Source organism: Corvus cornix, chromosome 1A, assembly GCF_000738735.6.
Source record: "Corvus cornix cornix isolate S_Up_H32 chromosome 1A, ASM73873v5, whole genome shotgun sequence".
Lineage (NCBI taxonomy): Eukaryota > Metazoa > Chordata > Aves > Passeriformes > Corvidae > Corvus > Corvus cornix.
The window spans coordinates 54,522,949-54,540,208 of NC_047057.1; the positions used below are offsets into that span (position 1 = coordinate 54,522,949).

At 50.1% G+C, this 17,260-nt stretch overlaps 1 protein-coding gene across 2 annotated transcripts; it reads right to left on the reverse strand.

Moving 5' to 3' along the window:
- Nucleotides 1-10,302: 10,302 nt before the first annotated feature.
- ASCL1 (achaete-scute family bHLH transcription factor 1) lies at nucleotides 10,303-12,933 on the reverse strand. Of its 2 annotated transcripts, none has more exons than XM_039570160.1 (2): nucleotides 11,862-12,933; nucleotides 10,303-11,548 (listed from the first exon to the last, which is right to left on the reverse strand). In XM_039570160.1, the coding sequence occupies exon 1, from the start codon at nucleotides 12,538-12,540 to the stop codon at nucleotides 11,884-11,886; it is 657 nt and encodes a 218-aa protein (XP_039426094.1). In that variant the 5' UTR covers nucleotides 12,541-12,933; the 3' UTR covers nucleotides 10,303-11,548; nucleotides 11,862-11,883. The 2 variants fall into 2 exon arrangements, with proteins under 2 accessions (XP_039426094.1, XP_039426093.1); XM_039570159.1 differs by having other exon boundaries at nucleotides 10,303-11,645.
- Between the last annotated feature and the right edge of the window lie 4,327 nt (nucleotides 12,934-17,260).

The following is a 17,260-nucleotide window of genomic DNA, read 5'->3' on the forward strand; positions in this document are numbered from 1 at the left end:
AGCAGGGCTCATTACACGCTGCTGCAGCAGCTGGAGCTGGGGGGAGTGTCAAGCTCATTACCTTTTATAATATGCCCACTGATGGAGCTAGGTGTGCTCTAGATGGATTTGTCAGAGGCCAGCACTTTTGTCTGGGGGTGAAGCATTGCGTTAATCTGACAGGCAAGTCTCCACATTATGCAAAAGGAAGAATTCAACAGGAAACAGATGCGTGGGGATAAAAATTAATCAATGTTTTTGCAACCTGCACCTCTGAATGCAGCGTCTGTAGCAGTAGAAAGAATATATCCTCTCCTTCCTCATCTCTTTTCCTCAGCAAATGAAAGCTTATGGTAAGCAGTTTGCAAAGTTTGAGTCCAGTTCAGTGAAATCCTCATGTGTTACTGAAGTTTCCAGCAATAATTTTGTTGGCTTTCTTGGTCAGGTCTGTGTACATCATTGTCAAGCAGCCCAACAATTCAGAGATGATTTTGCTCCTGAATTTGTGAAGTAATGTGCCAAAACCTTTATCTGATTGCTCTTCTTACTATTCTTGCATACACTTCCATGCAAAGCTAACCTTCTAACACTGTTTTGTTTTGAATGCATTGCAACATGTTTCAATAGTCAATATGCATTCACCTAATTAGTTGTACTCCAGAAAAAAATGTGACGTGCCTGTAAGGAAGACACAATGGCAAAATTAGAGAAGAAAACTGGTGGTGGCCAGACTTCCTGGATAGATAAGGCATATCTTGGATCCATTCATTAAAATCTAGATCTTTGGTGAAAAAATACCTCAAATGTATAATGATGAAGTCAGAAGAACAGGGCCTGCAGAGAGTCCCTTGCTGGCTACTGTCTATACACCACAGCAGTGGACAGCTGAACTGGAAAATTCAAGAATAACTCATTTGTCATTGCAGACTGTATTCCTGGGGGCTTTGTTTCTTAAGACTTCTAAGGATAAAAACCTCTTTCTGTAATTCTCAGCTCATTAGTACTTACTGTTTGCAGCCACTGGGTTACTGATGGTGTACAATGTCCCTGCTAGAGGAGCAAGAAAAGTTTACAGAGGTAGGAGGAGGTGAGCTCAAGGGAATGCACTGACATTGTACACCTTGTCCTTCCAGTGCCCCTTGATTCACATTTCTCACATCCCTGTTAGAAGAAGTAGGCTGCTGTATCAGGTGGGAACCTTACACAGGCCCATCACTGGGGCAGACAATTTTAATTTCCTGTTTTCTTAGAAAGGGAGATGGCAAGGATACCTGTGAGTGGTCTGAATTACAGCAGCAGCAGCTAGCAGGCATGCATTTAACAGTGGTGTTAATAAGGCTCATGCTCCTGGTCGTGTCTCACAGAAGTAGCTGTCCAGCCCCTGCTTCCTTTCATGCTGTGGTGTCATCTGGCACAGCTAGATCCTTGTTTGGGTTATTTAATTGCTTCTTTGCCTGCCTAACGCAAACTCCATTTGTAGCTGGGCTTTTGGGCACTCGGACCCATGACTGCAGTGCATTTAGTAAGCACTCTGCTCTGTCTGTAGGCAGTATTTCACACAGTAACCCAGTGACTTTATTCAGTTTGCTGGTCCCCAACATTATTGTCACTCTGCATCATTTACCAATACAATTTTCACAAACAAAATTAGTCATTGCAATGTAGGTGTATGGAAGCTGTCCCACTCTGGAAGGATTCATTAAAATTCCCATAATAGTCTCCTTGTCAGGACTCTTGCCTGCTGTCTGGGAAGTATTTCAACAAGTCTGTCCTACTGTTGTGTTAATTAAACATTGTTCTATTTATGAATGCTCCATTGGTCAGTAGCAGTTCCCCACACAGAGAGAGAGGAGTAGTGGTAACTAGAAGTGAAGTGCCAAGAAGATGGGGGTTGGCCATGCAGAGAAGCCAAGGGACAACCCAGACTGAGTAAAGTGCCCCTCTTGGATCTGTCATTGTCCTCATCACCTGCCCGGGGGCTGCAGTGGTCTTCTGAGGTTAAACTTTGGAGCAGGGGAGGAGGGAAGGAGGTTTGCTCACTGCTTTCTCCAGCAGCTATTTTATTTCTGTTTGTCTGTACATTGTAATCTCCTCACAGTGATAGCCACAGGGTGTTGGAGAAGATGAAAATATATCTGAAAATACATCTGCCTTCAGAAAGAGAACAAAAAGGTGAATTAAGGACAAAGCCATCATCCCCCTTTGTTTATTTCACACTCCTGCCAGCCTTCTCCACAAGATTCTTGATTTGCACTAACACATCTTTTCTGACATGTGCATGAACACAAGGAGAGGGACCTGCAGGAGCCCTGGGGTGCTGCTGACTGCTACAGAATAGTCTCCTGGGGCTGGCACTGCCAGGGTGTCAGGAGTATCTGCTCAGCATTGCTCTTTCTGTACACTCCCATCTTACTCATCAGAGCCCTGCTCTGTGCTGTACATGGCACTGCTGTTTGCTAAGACCCCCTAAGACCCCCTCTCCCTGTCATGATATCTGTGACTTTCTGCCACAGCCTCTTGCACTGCATCCTGACACTGCAGGTCCATTCCATCCTCCTTTCCTTGCACATGAAGAGAGAATTGCCAGCATTTTTACCCAGCATTATTTTCTACAGGCTTGCTGGTCTCAGAGGCAGAAGAAGTTGGCCACCATCCTCACCCACAAGACCCTAAGGGGCAGAACCCAAACATTTGGTGAAGACCAGGGGGATTTGGGATTCCTGTAGGTAGTACCTGCTTATTAGATCCTTCTGAAGGCTTCATCTGTGCTTTCTTCTTGGTTTTCTGGTCTCCTTCCAACCCACACTTATTCTCAATATGCTGTGCTAGTGAGAGATGTGAGAATGTCTACATGAAGATGTTTGCAAATGGATATTTACCCTGGAAGCTGGTTCAGGCATAACTCTCAAGTTGGTGCAGCCCCAGATATGAAAAGCAGGAGGCCAAAGAGGTAGAGGAGAAGGAAACAAAAAACTGAGAGCAGAAATTATAAAGTGCTGCCAGGCTCATCCATGGACATACATCTGTCTAGAACCTTAATTGGCTACTGAATTCCAACTTCAAATCATCGAGCGTGCAAAATCTGTGAGAACCACATGAAACTCTGGAGTTCATCTGAGCAGCAACACAGCCAGGAAGAGATGGAAGTGATACTCTGGCAGTATGGAAGTTGTGCCTCCTTCTTTTTTCATAGGCACTGTAAATGTCCTTGCTAAGTCAGGGGTCATAACTAGGTAGGCCCACGTGGTGTGCATCAGAGTAACCTAAAATGTGCTTTGCTATGAAACTTAAGGTGAAGTAAAGTATGTCCCACTGCCTGTATTTCAGACTTTTCGATCAGCTGCTCCAAATGGAGTCTGTATGGCATGGAGGAATTTATACACATACATATATGTGCAAGTAAAAGAAACTGCAAGTAAACTCTTGGGTCTTTAAACAATGCCTTTCATCTGAAAGTTTCAAAGGGCTGGTTATTAATGGTTAAAGTGACCCTTTGCTTGTAGACCAACAGTCTGCTATTATTCCATTTATTGTCTTAAATCTACTGCTATCCCACAGAGACACAGTAGTGGATGTAAGCAGGACTGTGGGTTTTGTATCAGCTGGTTCTACCATCATTTGCTGCTGTATCCCCTGAGATGCAAAAGCAAAGATCTCCAGTACAGAGACACTAAAGTATGTGCTTAAATGTGACTGCCGTTTAAGAGGCAGGCTGCCTTCCTGCCTTGCTCACAGAAACCTCCGTCACCCTCTTGCAGGCCCTTGGCAAAGCAGGGTGGGGAACCTCCCTGTGCTGTTGCCCAGGCTGTGTTTGTCCTGGATGCGACGCAGGACTTTGCGCTCCCGCACTGTCAGTCAGGTGCCTTTCAGGAGCACTGTGTTCACATCTACAAGTGCACACATGAATTATTGTTTACTCAATAACCAATCAAACAAATTCTCTCCTATTCAGAGCAAACCACAATGATAAAAGAGAGCTGATTTCCACTATTATGAGCACCGATTGATGTCTTCCCTTCTCTTGACTGTCTTTATTTCACAAACAGGTGGCTTTTTTTTTTCTTTTTATCTTTTTCATTTGGAAATGTCATCACCACTTAATTAGCAATGTGTTGTTACCTGAAAGTAAGAACAAACCTATCTTAGGCCATATGGCAGGGTTTTAATCTGCACTGTCACGGTATAATCATGTCGAAATGGCTTCCCTTTTCAGTCAAAACTGCATTTCACACTTTACTAATATGGGGCTTTTCCTTTCCTGTTCCAGAGTAATATCATCCTGCCAGTCCAGCAAGTGCAAATTAAAAGAGCTCCAAGCTGTGACCAGCAGCAGGAGGGGAGAGTGAGCAAAAGAATGGTGTGACTGGTGGGGAGGGAGGAGGACCCCATCCCAAAACTGGAACCTGTGGTCTTTCTGTGATCTGCTTCTGTGAAACTAGACCAAATGAGTTTGGGCTCCATTTCAGAAGAAAGTTCCCCGCCCCTTTAGCAGAGGCCTGGATTATGCCACTGGGGCTGGTTATAGGGTGTCTTTGGGAAGTTTACCTTTCCTTCCCCAGTGCTATTGGGACTATATAGAAGCAGAAAGCAAGAAAGCTACATGTTTGTGTAAAGCAGGAGTGACCAGTGGAAAACTTTGCAACTTGACTGCTGCAGTTGTTTACAGGGTCTAAGAGAAGATCGAAACACATTTTTTGTTGGGTGACATTTTCAAAGGAATTTTGCTCTGAAGCAACTTGCAGGTAACATATTGGGCAACATACAGATGTTTACTCTGATGTTCTAGGATATGTAACTGTCATTTTCTGGGTAGTAGGTGAAGATGAAAAACTGGCTTGAACTGTGTTTGCAGTGGGATAAAAGGAAACATGGGTTGTCTGTCCCCCAGCAAAATAAGGCAGACTATTAGCATGCACTGGCTCTTCCCACAGCACCTTGCACAAAGCAGAGTCTGGATCAGAGATCCCCTCGATCTTGCCAGTTTTCTCATGTTCGTCCAATGCTGCATATCCCCAGGCACCTGTGAGAAACTACTTGTGGTGTCTGTTTAGCACTTGTGGATCTCGGGCTAAAATGCATTGAGTTAGGACAAAGTCACAGCCAGCAATGAATCTAGATAGCTTCAGTCCAGGATCAATGCCCTTAGTTTACCATCCCTGCATTTTTGTCCATCTTACCCCTCTGCAATTAGAATAATAAGTACCAGGTAGCCAGATAGAGGGAGAAAAAGTATCTCTTGAGACTTCTCCCCTCTCCTAATGGCTGCCTGTGTTTCTCCAGGACAGAGGACTCAGAGCCAGTGAAAGTCCCCGTGCTCAGCGAGGCTTTTCTTTCGCTTACATCCTTCAAGGGACATATCTGGCTCCAAAGCCACAGGAAATCCCTGCCTTCTCTGAAGGAGAGCAGCAAGTACCATTTTGCCTGGATGTGCTGTGCTGCTCCAGGGTGTGCGTGGGATGGAGGGCTGGGGCTCCTGTCCCCAAGGTTAGTTTCTTCCCCACAGGATATTTAGGAATCACACAGCTCTCTAACCATGGGCAAAGTCTGATGTCTTTCACATTCTGTCTGAACTGTGTTGCTGTATCCCTTTACAGATATAACCCCTAGAACACCTCAGATTGGAGCGTTGGAGATACTCCTTTCCTTCAGTCACTTTGTATTTTGCTGGAATTACATTTTTTCAATCCACGTATCAATGCTACACTGCACAGCAGTAATCTCTTCCACACTTTCCCACCCAGCAGAAGGCTGAGTATAGAAGCTGCAGAGTACTGATCTGCTCCTTATCAGTTATTAACATATGCACGTATTTGCAATGAGACAACAAAGGCAACAAGGGCAAAAGAAAAAAAAAGAATTTAAGTGATGGTCTGAGGTTTTGCTCACAGTAAGAGAAGAACCAGAGCTCTCTTGTTATTTAAATGACTGGTAAAAATCTGTGCTTTGGCCAGGAAAGTCAAAGTCTAACTGTTCACTTACAGCAATGAACATCAGTGCAGGGGAAGCTTTAAATATTTTAGTATCCTTGTCAATAGGTATTTAACTAGGGAAAAGGACTCAAGCATATGGGTTGTTGATCTGGCTAGCTAAAGCTGTACATTTAAAACACATTTTCCTAAAAATTTCTAAAGAGTAAGATGGCTCTGGTGCTATACATGAGCACATCTTCTCTGACATGAGGTCCTTCAGCCCAGCTGCAGGCTGGCCACACTGGACATCTGCATGGCCACACTGGACATCTGCATGGCCACAGACATGGAAACTTAGAAATGCCGTGCTGCTATTTCACCAGGTACCTCATGTGTTTTGCAGGGCTGGTGCAGGAAAATGTTGAAGGTGCAGAGGGACAGTGTGAGTGCATGTGTGTGTGTGTGTGTGTGTATGTGTGTGATGGTCCTGAGAGCAAATATAATTCTGGAACATGAAACAGAAAGATGAATATCAAGTTAGAGCATCCAGCTGCAGGTCCTTTCCCCTTCTTTTTTCAGCTTTTGGATGAACTGCAAAGCTGAGGGGGACTGTTAACTGCCCGGGCCTGTCCATTTGTATCTCTCTCTTTACTTCTCTGTCCCTAACCCAAGCCCCCCCCCCCACCCCCCCCCTCCCTCCTGCAGCTCCGGAGGGTGGAGGTGCGATTCGCTATGCCCGTTTTTTATTTCCAGCACGCTTGACAGGCTGGGCGAGGAAGGCGTTAATGTTTTCTGACAGGCCCCCTCTAATTGTTGGAGCTTTTCTTCTCTGCCTTTTCTGTGAAATTCTGACTTAGGCGAGCAGCATAACAAAATGCTCTGGCATTGAAATGTGCGCTTGCACTACACTGGGCTCGGGGAAACAGCATTATTCATGAAGATTTTCAGCTGTTTTTGTCTTTTAACTAACCTTTGAGTTTGATCAGAGGCTAGCCGGGCTCCCTTTCTCAAAAGGCGGTCTTGGCAACCCGACAATGGAGCCAAACTGTTTTCCCTGTTAAAGAGATAACTATGCCGTTGAGTTGGTACATGGGGGAAATTAATCTTCAGGCGCATACAAATGATAGCTTTACCTCGGTCTGCAATCGCCTGCATGGGATTATTAATAGGACGGGGGTAAGGAGCAGGAGAAATTCAGACTGGGGCAGGGAACTTTAAAAAAAAAATATTCGCAACCCTAAGCCCATCATCCCTTTTGATTGTGTAAAGCCTGCGATTGATTCTTCACCACTTGCCTTTTGCAGCAGGAATTAGCCCCGCATTGTGCGGCCTGACACGCTAAGAGCTCGCTCGCTTGGGAGCTCGAAGTTGCTGCGCACTGGGACGGACCAGGGGGGTGGGGGGCGACCGGGGGGCCGCTTCTCCCCTCTCCCCTTTCCAAGAGGCGAGAAGCAGGGAGACGCAGAATCGCCCCACACTTCAAGCCGGGCTAATCCCTGAATGCACTGAGTAATACGCGCTGCATTATGGAGCGGTGAGCCAGGGCGTCCCGTGTGTGTCCCCCCCGCCCCCGCCCGGCCGCGCCCGCCTCGCCTTGGGCAGGTGCCCGCTCCCCTCGCGTGCTGCCGGCCCCGGCCGCCGCTCGGCCCGGGCAGCGCGGAGCGGAGCGGGGCGGGGAGAGCGGGCGGGCGGCAGCTGCGGCGGGCGCACGCCGCCCCCGAGCCCGGCGGGCCCCCGCCGCGCCGCCGCCGCCGGGATAAAGGCTGAGGCACGACACGCGCGGGGACAGCGCTGCCCGCTGCCTGCCCGGCCCCCGCCGCCCCCCCGCCTGCCCCTGCGAGCCCGCACACAAAAGGCAGGACCTGCGCCGCGGGGAGGGGCAGGAAAGAAAAAGGAAGAAGGAGGGGGAACAAACAAACAAACAAACAAATAAAAAAAAAAAAAAAAAAGGGAAAAAGAGAGGGGGAAAAGAAAGATTTTTAAAGCAGGGAAAGAATCCCCGGGCTCCCCAAAACCCAGTGCTAGCGGGGCTGGGTGCGGGTCGGCGCCTCTCTCTGAGGGGAAGGTGAGAGGAGGGCTGGGGGCAAGAGGAGGCTCATAGGGGTGCCCACAGGCCTTCCCGGGGACCGGACCTAGGGGGCTTCCCCCTCCATTCTTACCTGTGCGGGAGGGGTGGAGGGCGCGGAGGCTCCGCGGGGCCGGCGCTGCTCCCGCGTGCGTAAAAAAGTTTGGGCATAATATAGCATCACAGGGGAGGCTGTGGGGAGAGGGCAGCGGAGGAGCAGGAATGGGGAGTGAGGGGAAATTCCACGCCGCGGGGAGGCTCCCCCCGACTCCCACCCGGCTCCGCGGGCGCGGATCTCGCGGGCCGTGGTGTGGGGAGGCGGGGCAGCGCTGCCTGCCTCCGCGGGCCTCGCTGTGCTACCTCGCCGCTGCCCGAGGGTCTTGGCTTGGGGGAGGGCACACACCCCGGGATTGGCATGTGTTAACGGGACACTTTTCCTGCATTACGATAAATAAACACACAGATAAATTAATAAATCCGTGGCAAAGCAACCTTCATCTGCACACACATCCCCTCTCCGCTCCTCTTCCCCCCCACCAAATCCTGAGTAGTTCTAAAACTTATACTGCGCCCAAAGAAGTCCCTGATTTATGGAGTTTACTAATGCTAACTGAATACTGTCTGTCAGGCAGCGCTGAAAGGCTCTCCGCGCTAATACAAGAAAAGGCTTTGTGTTGCTAAGCGATTAGAGCAGATGTAATGAGATTTACCCCAATCCTGCTTTGCCCTTTCCCTATCTTGAGTAAAATTGTGTGTGTGTGTTTTCTTTCTTTCTTTCTTTCTGTCTTTCTTTCTGGAGGGGGCTGAGGGGAAAAGGGAGGGAGGAGGTGGTGAATTTCTGAGCCTGTCTTATACATTGTAGCGAACAACAGCGTAACTTTGCCTTTAGTTTAATGAGTCTGGATATTTACTATTCAGAAGTGAGCAAAAAAGAACACCTGTCTACACAAGGAAGAGAAATTTCGCCTTTGTAACAGAATGAAACATTATCCTAATGTTATATTCATAGCTATAAATTACTCGCTACACTTTCTTTGCATACCTTATCTGTGCACTTGCAAAAGTGGGTAAATAAAAAGGGAGATGCTGTAAAGGGAGAGCGGATGGCGGCATATAACGGTTATTATTTTCATAACTAAACATTAGTTCCACGAGCGGTTAAAACAATGAGTGTTTGTGCTAAAGTAATGAGGGATTTCGTGACCCCACCGTGTCCCGTCCTTCCGTCCCGTCCTCCCCCCTCTCTTCCTCCCCCCCCCCCCCCCCCCGCGATTAAATCACGTATTGATCATTTCAGGGCATGGGGGGAGGAGGCGAAGGGGCAAATATATGTATACTTTTAAAGCAATGCAGGAAGGACATTGACATACACACGTATAAACATCCATGTGTGCATATGCGTCCTTGCACATATCTATCTCTATCTCTATCTCTAATCTATAGTTACACATACGCACACACACAGAGGAAAGGAAAATTCCGGGCTCCTTCACCAAAGTTTTTCCCTCTTCTTTTTTAAAAATAGCTCATCCCTCACAACTCGACGGCACATTTGTAGCGGAGCAGGCTAGATTTTTTTTTTTCTTTTTAACTCCGTACGACACACTGGCTCTCCCCTGTCTTTGTTGGTTTTTTTTTCTTTTTCTTTTTTTTTTTCTTTTTTTTTTTTTTTTTTTCTGTAAGATGCATTTTGCGCTTTGCTTTCCGCTTGGCTTGGTGCACGCAAACTGAATTTGCAAGTGATGCAGGAGCCAGGCGAAAAGAAGGGGAATTCTGGTCACGTCCTTACTAACTGACAACAAGCGGGCTAGCCAAAAAAAAAAAAAAAAAAAAAAAAAAAAAAAAAAAAAAAAAAAAGCGGGGAATGGGGGGAAGAGTACAATTTCTTTTTGAGTCTTGGTAATGGGATACTTTTACAGGCAGATCACGCTATTTGGGCAGAATAACAAGTTTGGAAAGACCGATATCTCTACGCTGCCACCTATTTCTACTAGTCAATTTATTTATTTAATTTTATCTCCCTTCGCCTCGCTTCCCTTCTTTCCCGCGACGGTTTTATTTACCCAGCCACTGCCTCCGCAGAGGCAACACAGCGCCCCATGTTTTGGGTGGCGGCGGCTGTGCCATCCCCCGTATTTTTCTGTCCCGTTGGGTCAGAGCCGCGGAGGAGGACAGGGTCACACCGCCGAAACGCGGCATGGAGCGCCCTCTTTTTTTAAGAGTTGGGCTTTGGGGAGAATTCTGTAATGTGCAGTGATTTCAGGAAGGACAATGCAAGCATTAATCATCCCCTCGCCTTTTGATTTGGATACACATTTGCAACACAGAAGGGCAAGAAAACAATGGTGATAGCGCTACATCTTTGCATATTTATATAGAGATAGATAAAGATATATATGTTACATCCATCAGATACAAACACTTCATATGCAACTTAGCTCCGGTATAACATCAATTAACATTCTGTCCTTACATTCATCGTTGTCAACAGCAGAAAGAAAAAAAAAACTGCATGCGGTAGGCAGCTGATCATTTTAATTTTAAAAAAGTTTTATTACGAAACTAGTTGGTATAAAATAGGGTTATACAGGACCTTTGTAAGTTTTTAATAAAACAGTAAGAAAAGGCAGTGGTGTCGGGGTTTTTTTTTGTTTGTTTGTTTGCTTCTCTGGTTTTTCTTTTTTTTCCTTTTTTTTTTTTTCCCCAAAAGGCAGCATATGAAAACAAATGGCTACCGTTTTGCGTTTGGACAATAGCTGCATAAACTTTGTTCACTTTGAACATTGTTTAATGACATTATTAATACATTAACAAAGTTTCTATAAAGTAAGACACATTGGTGCTAAAGTACATCTGGAGGAAATCCAAGTCCTTTACAAAACCACATACAAAAATGGCAGTTGTAAGGTAACGTTGACTACGAGTCTAAACATGAAGAGGTAATAAGCATTACATATTAAAAAAAGTATCAAGATATACACATTTTAAACCATTTGTACAAAACCTCTATAAATCTCTCTCTCTCTTATGTACAAAAATAGCTTAATATATCCCCAACGGGGTTAGGATAGATACAAATAGATTTTCTTATCATAAAAAAATTCACCAAAAAAAAAAAAAAGATTGGAAGCATTCTATGGTGGAAACGAGAGGAAAAGCTTGGATCGAGGGGAGGGAGAGGCACGGGTACATGGCGGGTAGACGGGGCTCCAGGGACTTCTTTGAGTACAGCATAGCTTAACTTCAGCATCTCCACAGACATCGGGAAACTAACTTTGTCCGCAGACGATGAACGCCAGTCTCTGAAGGGCCGCGGTGGCGGCGAGGTGCGGAGAGGGCCGCCTTTCTGCTGAGGAGGAGGAAGAGGAAGAAGAGCTCCTCCGCCGGCCGAGGAGCGCAGCGCCCTTTCCCGCGGCCCGGGGCTCCCCCGTCGGACACCCGCTCCGCCGGGGCGCAGTCCGTGGCAGTACGACGGAGTGCAAAGGCCGGCCGGTCTCCAGGGCGGGGGGCGACCGCCCCGACCACCCCCGCGGCGCGCAGCGCTGTGCCCACTCGCCGAGAGACGTGCCCGCACCGCCCTCCGACGGCAAGGGAGCTGGAAATGCAACAGGTGGATTTTTGTCACTCTGTGTGTGATCTGGTTTTGCGTGGTTTTTTTTTGGTTTTTATTTTTTTTCCCTTTTGCAACTGTCCTGTAACAATAAAAGAGAGAGGAGATGAGAGCCGCGCCGGGACCGGTGCAGCTCCGGGCCGCAGAGCCGCTCGTAAGTACCGCGGGACACGCGGTGCCCGCCCGCGGGGGCAGCCCCAGCTGCGCCCCTCCCCAGGGGGCTGCGACCCCGCCGCCCCGCGTCCGTCCCCCCGCTATCCCCCCGGCATCCCCCGGCCCTCGGCGGGCGCCTACCCACCTGCCGAGAGGGCGGCCGGCGTTCAGAACCAGCTGGTGAAGTCAAGAAGCTCCTGCTCCTCGGGGCTGAGTGGGTCGTAGGAGCCCTCGTCGGAGGAGTAGGAGGAGACGGGGGAGCCCGCCATGGAGTTCATGTCATGGGAGTAACTGGGCGAGATGGTGGGCGAGAGGACGCCTGCCTGGAAGGCGGCGCTGACGGCGTCATGCTCGTCGAGCAGCTGCTGCAGGGCGCGGATGTACTCGACGGCGGAGCGGAGCGTCTCCACCTTGCTCATCTTCTTGTTGGCAGCGCCGTTGGGGACGTGCTCCCGCAGCGTGGCGAAGCCCAGGTTCACCAGCTTCACCCGGTTGCGCTCCCGCTCGTTGCGCCGCGCCACGGCGGCCGGCTGCTGCTGCGGCAGGCTGTACCCAAACCCGCTGAAGTTGAGCCTCCTCTTGCAGCGCATCAGCTCCGGCGAGGCCGAGCGCTGCCGCTTGGCCGCCCGCGGCGCCGAGGGCTTGCCGCCCGGGGAGGGCTGCCCGCCCGCCGGGCTGAGCTGCGGCGGCGGCGCCCCCGGGGGCGGCCCCGGAGGGGCGGCGGCGGCGGCGGCGGCCACCGCCGCGGCGAAGAAGCACGCCGGCTGCAGGAAGGGCGGCTGCCCGGTGGCGCTGGACATCCTGGCGGGGCTGCCGCTGGCCATGGGCGCGGGGGCGTCCTGCGAGGCGGGGGCGCCCGAGTGACGGCCGGTCCCCGTCCCCCCACCACCACCACAAAAAAAAGGAAAAAAAAAAATCAAAAAGAGAAAAAGGAAAAACTTGCGACGTTCGGTTTAAAATTAAAAAAAAAAAAAAAAAGAGCTAGGAGACAGACGGCAGGGGAAAAGGACAGCGGCGACCGACGGGAGCGGACGGCGGAGCCGGGCGGGCAGCGGGGACGGCGGGCGGCTCTGCCCGCCCCCCTCCCTCTCGCCCTCCGTGCGGCGGCCGCGGGGAGGCTCGTGGCGCTCGCGTGTGCGCAGGCTGCTTTGCAAAGCCCCTTTTGCAAAAAAGTGGCTGAGGATTGTGTCTCTTATAAGGGGCGGACGGGGCTCGCCCCCCCCCCCTTCTCCTACACGCACACACACACACACACACACACGCACTCTCCCCCCGCCACCCCCGCGCTCACACACACGCACACCCTGCACCTTGCGCCTTCCACGCTCCCCCGGCTTTACCGGCCGCGATGCGCGGAGCGCCGCCGCCTTTTCAGCGCGGGACACACAGACACACACACACCCAGAGACAGACAGACAGACGGACACACGGACGCACACACACGAGCCCCCGCGCCCCCCGCCGCACACGCGCTGGCGGCCGCGCCGCCCCGCCCCCCCACCGCCCCCCGGCGCCGCTCCCCCGCCCCGCGCGCCGCCCCCGCCGCTCGCGGGTTTGTTGTCGCAAGTGCGTGCGCCCGGCGCGTGCCGCGCTCCCGGCCCTGAGCAAACACCCGCGCCGGGGCGCCGCGCGGGCCGGGGGCGGGGCGGGGGCGGCGCGCGTGGGCGGCGCGGGGGGGGGCGGGAGGGCGGCGCGGGGGCGGGAGAGCGTGAGGGAGAAAGGGAAAGGGGGGAGCCCTGCCCGCCCGCCGAGGGGTGTCCGAGATGGGGTGCGGGCCGGAGCGCTGCGGCGGCGGGCTGAGGGAGAGGCAGCGGGTGACTCCCGGCGGAGCCCCAGCGTGGGCAGGGCATTCTCTACTGGGGCCACCTCAGCGGCATCTGCCGGGGTTTGGAGGGGGGCAGAGCGGCGGTGCGGGATGCGTAGGCACGGGGGCGTCCCGCGGCGTGAACAGGCAGAGCGGTGCGCCCCCGTGGGAGAAGCGCCCTTGCCGTTGCGGGACGCGGCGCGTTCAGGGGCCGCCGGGAAGGGAAACTTCGTGTGCGGGACCTCGGTTTCCCGTTGTGCCTAGAGAGCACCGGGACGCCTGGTATCGCTCCCTTCGCTCACCGAGCGCTGCCAGGCTGAGCTCCGTGAGTGTCCCAGACCCACCGCCGGGGGCTGTCGTCCCCCCCCGCCCGCTTCCAGCGGCCGACGCCGCGTGTGCCCGGCCCCGCACACGCCCCGCGGACGGCCTGATGGCTCTATTAGCCAGCGACAACGGCGGGTGAGCCGGGCTGGGTGATAGGAGGAGGACGGCTGAGAGCAGGGCAGGGTAAAGATTTCTCGGGTGAAGTCACCTCGAATTACCCCTCTGGAATGCTGAGCACCATGGGGTGAGCCTGTCAGGAGAGGAAAAACAAACCAGTCTTGAGCACGTCCCATAAGGTCCAGCACAGGGAGAGAGGAGGTTTGTCTCATAAATTATGGGTGTGCTGGGCAGAGCCGGCAGGTGTGCAGCCAGCCCGCCCTTCGCTGCCAGATCCCATTTCCCAGGCCACACAGTCTGCTTGCTGGTCCCGGGGAACCCACTGATCCCCTGCTCCTCCCACTGCACCCCACAATGTGGAAGTAGGTCACCAGCTTTCCAAGCAGGCAATGGCATTGGCTTGTAACTGGGGAGTCAGGATGGACCCGGCCTATGCAGGGGAAATTATTGCTCCTCCCAGGTGGAGTCTCACTTGTGGTTCAGGACCAAATGAGGAAAAGCAGCACTGAGGTGCTGAGAGTTTGAGGCTGGTGTGCCTTGGGGGTCACACTGACCCTTGGGGCTGCAGGGGTGTAGGCAGCCTGGGAGACATGACCAGGCTCAGCACCGGAAAATGATGATCTTGGCATTCTCTCCCTGCCCTCCTGCCTTTCACATATCCGTGTTTTTCTGAAACCTTTAACACATTTTCTTCAGCTCTGTCTCATTTCCACTTCTCTCTGCACCTTTCTATTCTGCAAACTCATATGTGTGCTCTCTAACCCACTAAAAAGAGCAGAGCCATGGTATGACAGTCTTGCCATGGTCATATTAGAGCTCTAGGAAGTCCCTGGCAGGTGGCTTTAATCCCTGGTTACTCACAGCAGCTCCAAAGCATGGAAGGAGGGGACCTGGAGGGTCCATGTTCAGGTTTCGGTGGAAACTACTGCAAAAGTAAGCCCTGTGCTGTTGTTGACCTCAATTACAGCAGCCTGGAGCTGCAGGAATCACTTCTCATCTGCCACTGGATCCCTGACCCTGGCTGTGTGTGTGAGTTTAAACAGTGATAACCAGAAACATAGCACAGGAGAACCTTAATGTGCACCTGCTAACTAGTGTTTTAGTAGTTTTTTAACATGTTGGCTTTTAATGCAGGTGTGATGAAAAATGTAAAGTAGTTCTGTGTGGTAATATTTATTTGGGGCCTCTTCACTGATCACAGACCAGTTTCTGACTTCTAGCCTACTGTCTCATCACATGTGAAATGTTTTAACTTATTTTATCTGCTCTTGGGCAGGCCAACCAGACCTTAGCAGGATAACGTATTTGCTTGTATTTCCTGTTTGGCCAGCTCTCCCTTTTCCAGGCAGTTCCAAGTCTTCTGGATGGTTTGTTCAACATCCCTTGTCTGATGTCAGAACTGACTGCACTGGAAGCAGTTGTTGCATCGCCAGCTCCACATTGTGACTTTGGGAAGTGCTAACAGAAATATCAAATTAATTGCAGCCCTGTAAACTATAAATATATTTAAACAGACTAATTCTTCTGGAGCAGCCCATTTCTAGAACTGGTGTAGAAACAGCACATAGGGACAGCCCTGCCCTTTTTCCTGGAAGTGGCAGTATGAGACTGGAATTTCCGGGTCCCTTCTTCTCCAGTCTCAGAGGGCTCTTAAAAAGGCAAAACCTATGAGTCCCAGAGGTCACCAAGTGTAACTCATGTAATTGTGCCTCCGTGGCCCTGTACCCATTTGGCTACCCTGGGTCAGGGTATGTGTGTGTGGGGGGGATGGATGAGGGGGGCCGAGCCTTTTCCTCCCTTGTCTCATCATTGTCCTTTTCCACTCACTGCCACCTGGGAACAAACTCACCCCTCATGTCTGAGATGATTCCAATCTCATCAGCTCCTCTGTGTGCTCACTGCGCAGGGTAAGGGCTCTGGGGCTCTGCTCACTGTGCAGAGTAAGGGACCAGATTCCTAAATAATAAATATTGTTCCAAGGTCCCCTGCCTCCATCCAGTCCTATGCACAGTCCTGCACCTGCACCTTAAAATTCTTAATTCTAATATAATGATAAATAGCCCTTGCCCTTTTCATGTGGCACTTTTATTTTGGTCTTATTTATTTATTTGTTTATTTATTTATTAAATCTTGAACTTTCCTTATGTTATAGTGACTTTCTTGTGTGCCTAAATTGTAGCCACACTCATAAGGTCTTTTGAAGTCCTTGCCTTTTTTAAAAAATACCTACTCTGGTATGCTTTTTTTTTTTTCTTCCCACTTCTTTTCTTTTTTAAAGGCCATTTACGTTATGATTAAATGCTGTCTTGGAAAAGCAGAACGAAAGTCGTTAATCTATATAGATCTTCAAAGAATCGATACATTAGGGACTTCTGTAGGATTTGTTACACTCCATTTTGTTACAGTAGGCAGCTCGTCTGGATTTGGGCACATGTGTTTCTCTCCCTCCCCTCGCCCTCCCCCTCTCCTTTCCAGCTTCCCCCCCAAGAGTGAAAATAAAGTAAAAGGTCTTTCATGGTAAACAAAACCAGCTTATTCTCCACATAGAACACATGAATAGCTGGAAAAAAACTTACAATAAATGGTGCATTTTTTTCTCTGCTGGGTATAGCATTCAAGATCAGTCCAGTATTCAAGAAGCAGTCCATTTTTTGCTCAGCAAGAGAGTTTAGAAAAGAAGCGTGGGGTCTATTCAAGGATCTTTTCCCCCTTCACAATTGCTGGGCTTTATGAAACCTATCTTCCATGCCTTGTCAGAGTATTTCTGGGGACCAATTAGTGCTTTGTTGCAAGGCTTCTTTGCTGAATCTTTGAGCAGCAAGAAAAAGCTCTCTTGAGTCTCCCCTTATTTTGACTATTTCAGTCATTACTCAGTGTAATAATTAATATGACAACTGGACGCTGAAGTTTGTATAGAAACACCTCGGCTGCAGGAGAGAGCGTGCAGTGGGTGGTAACAAGCTACAGATCAGACCGAGAAGCCACACACACAAGGAAGGGGGGAAAAAAGAGAGGGAGAGCGAATAATGAATGAAAAGAAAGACAGAAAGAATAAAGATAAATAAATAGTTGGTGCTGCCCGAAGAAACATAATACAGACTTGGAAGGAAAAAAAAAAGAGGCACTTAGAAGGGAGTGTGGGGGGGTCAACCCCAGAGAGGTAAACTTATTTTGAAACAGTTTCCACGTGAATATAATTTTCAAAATTTGCTACTTTTAGAAGTCAGGAAAGTGATTTTCTCCTGAAAAGGCGAGATGTTCTTTTGGGTAAGTAATTTTGAAGGACCGTTTTTTTGCAC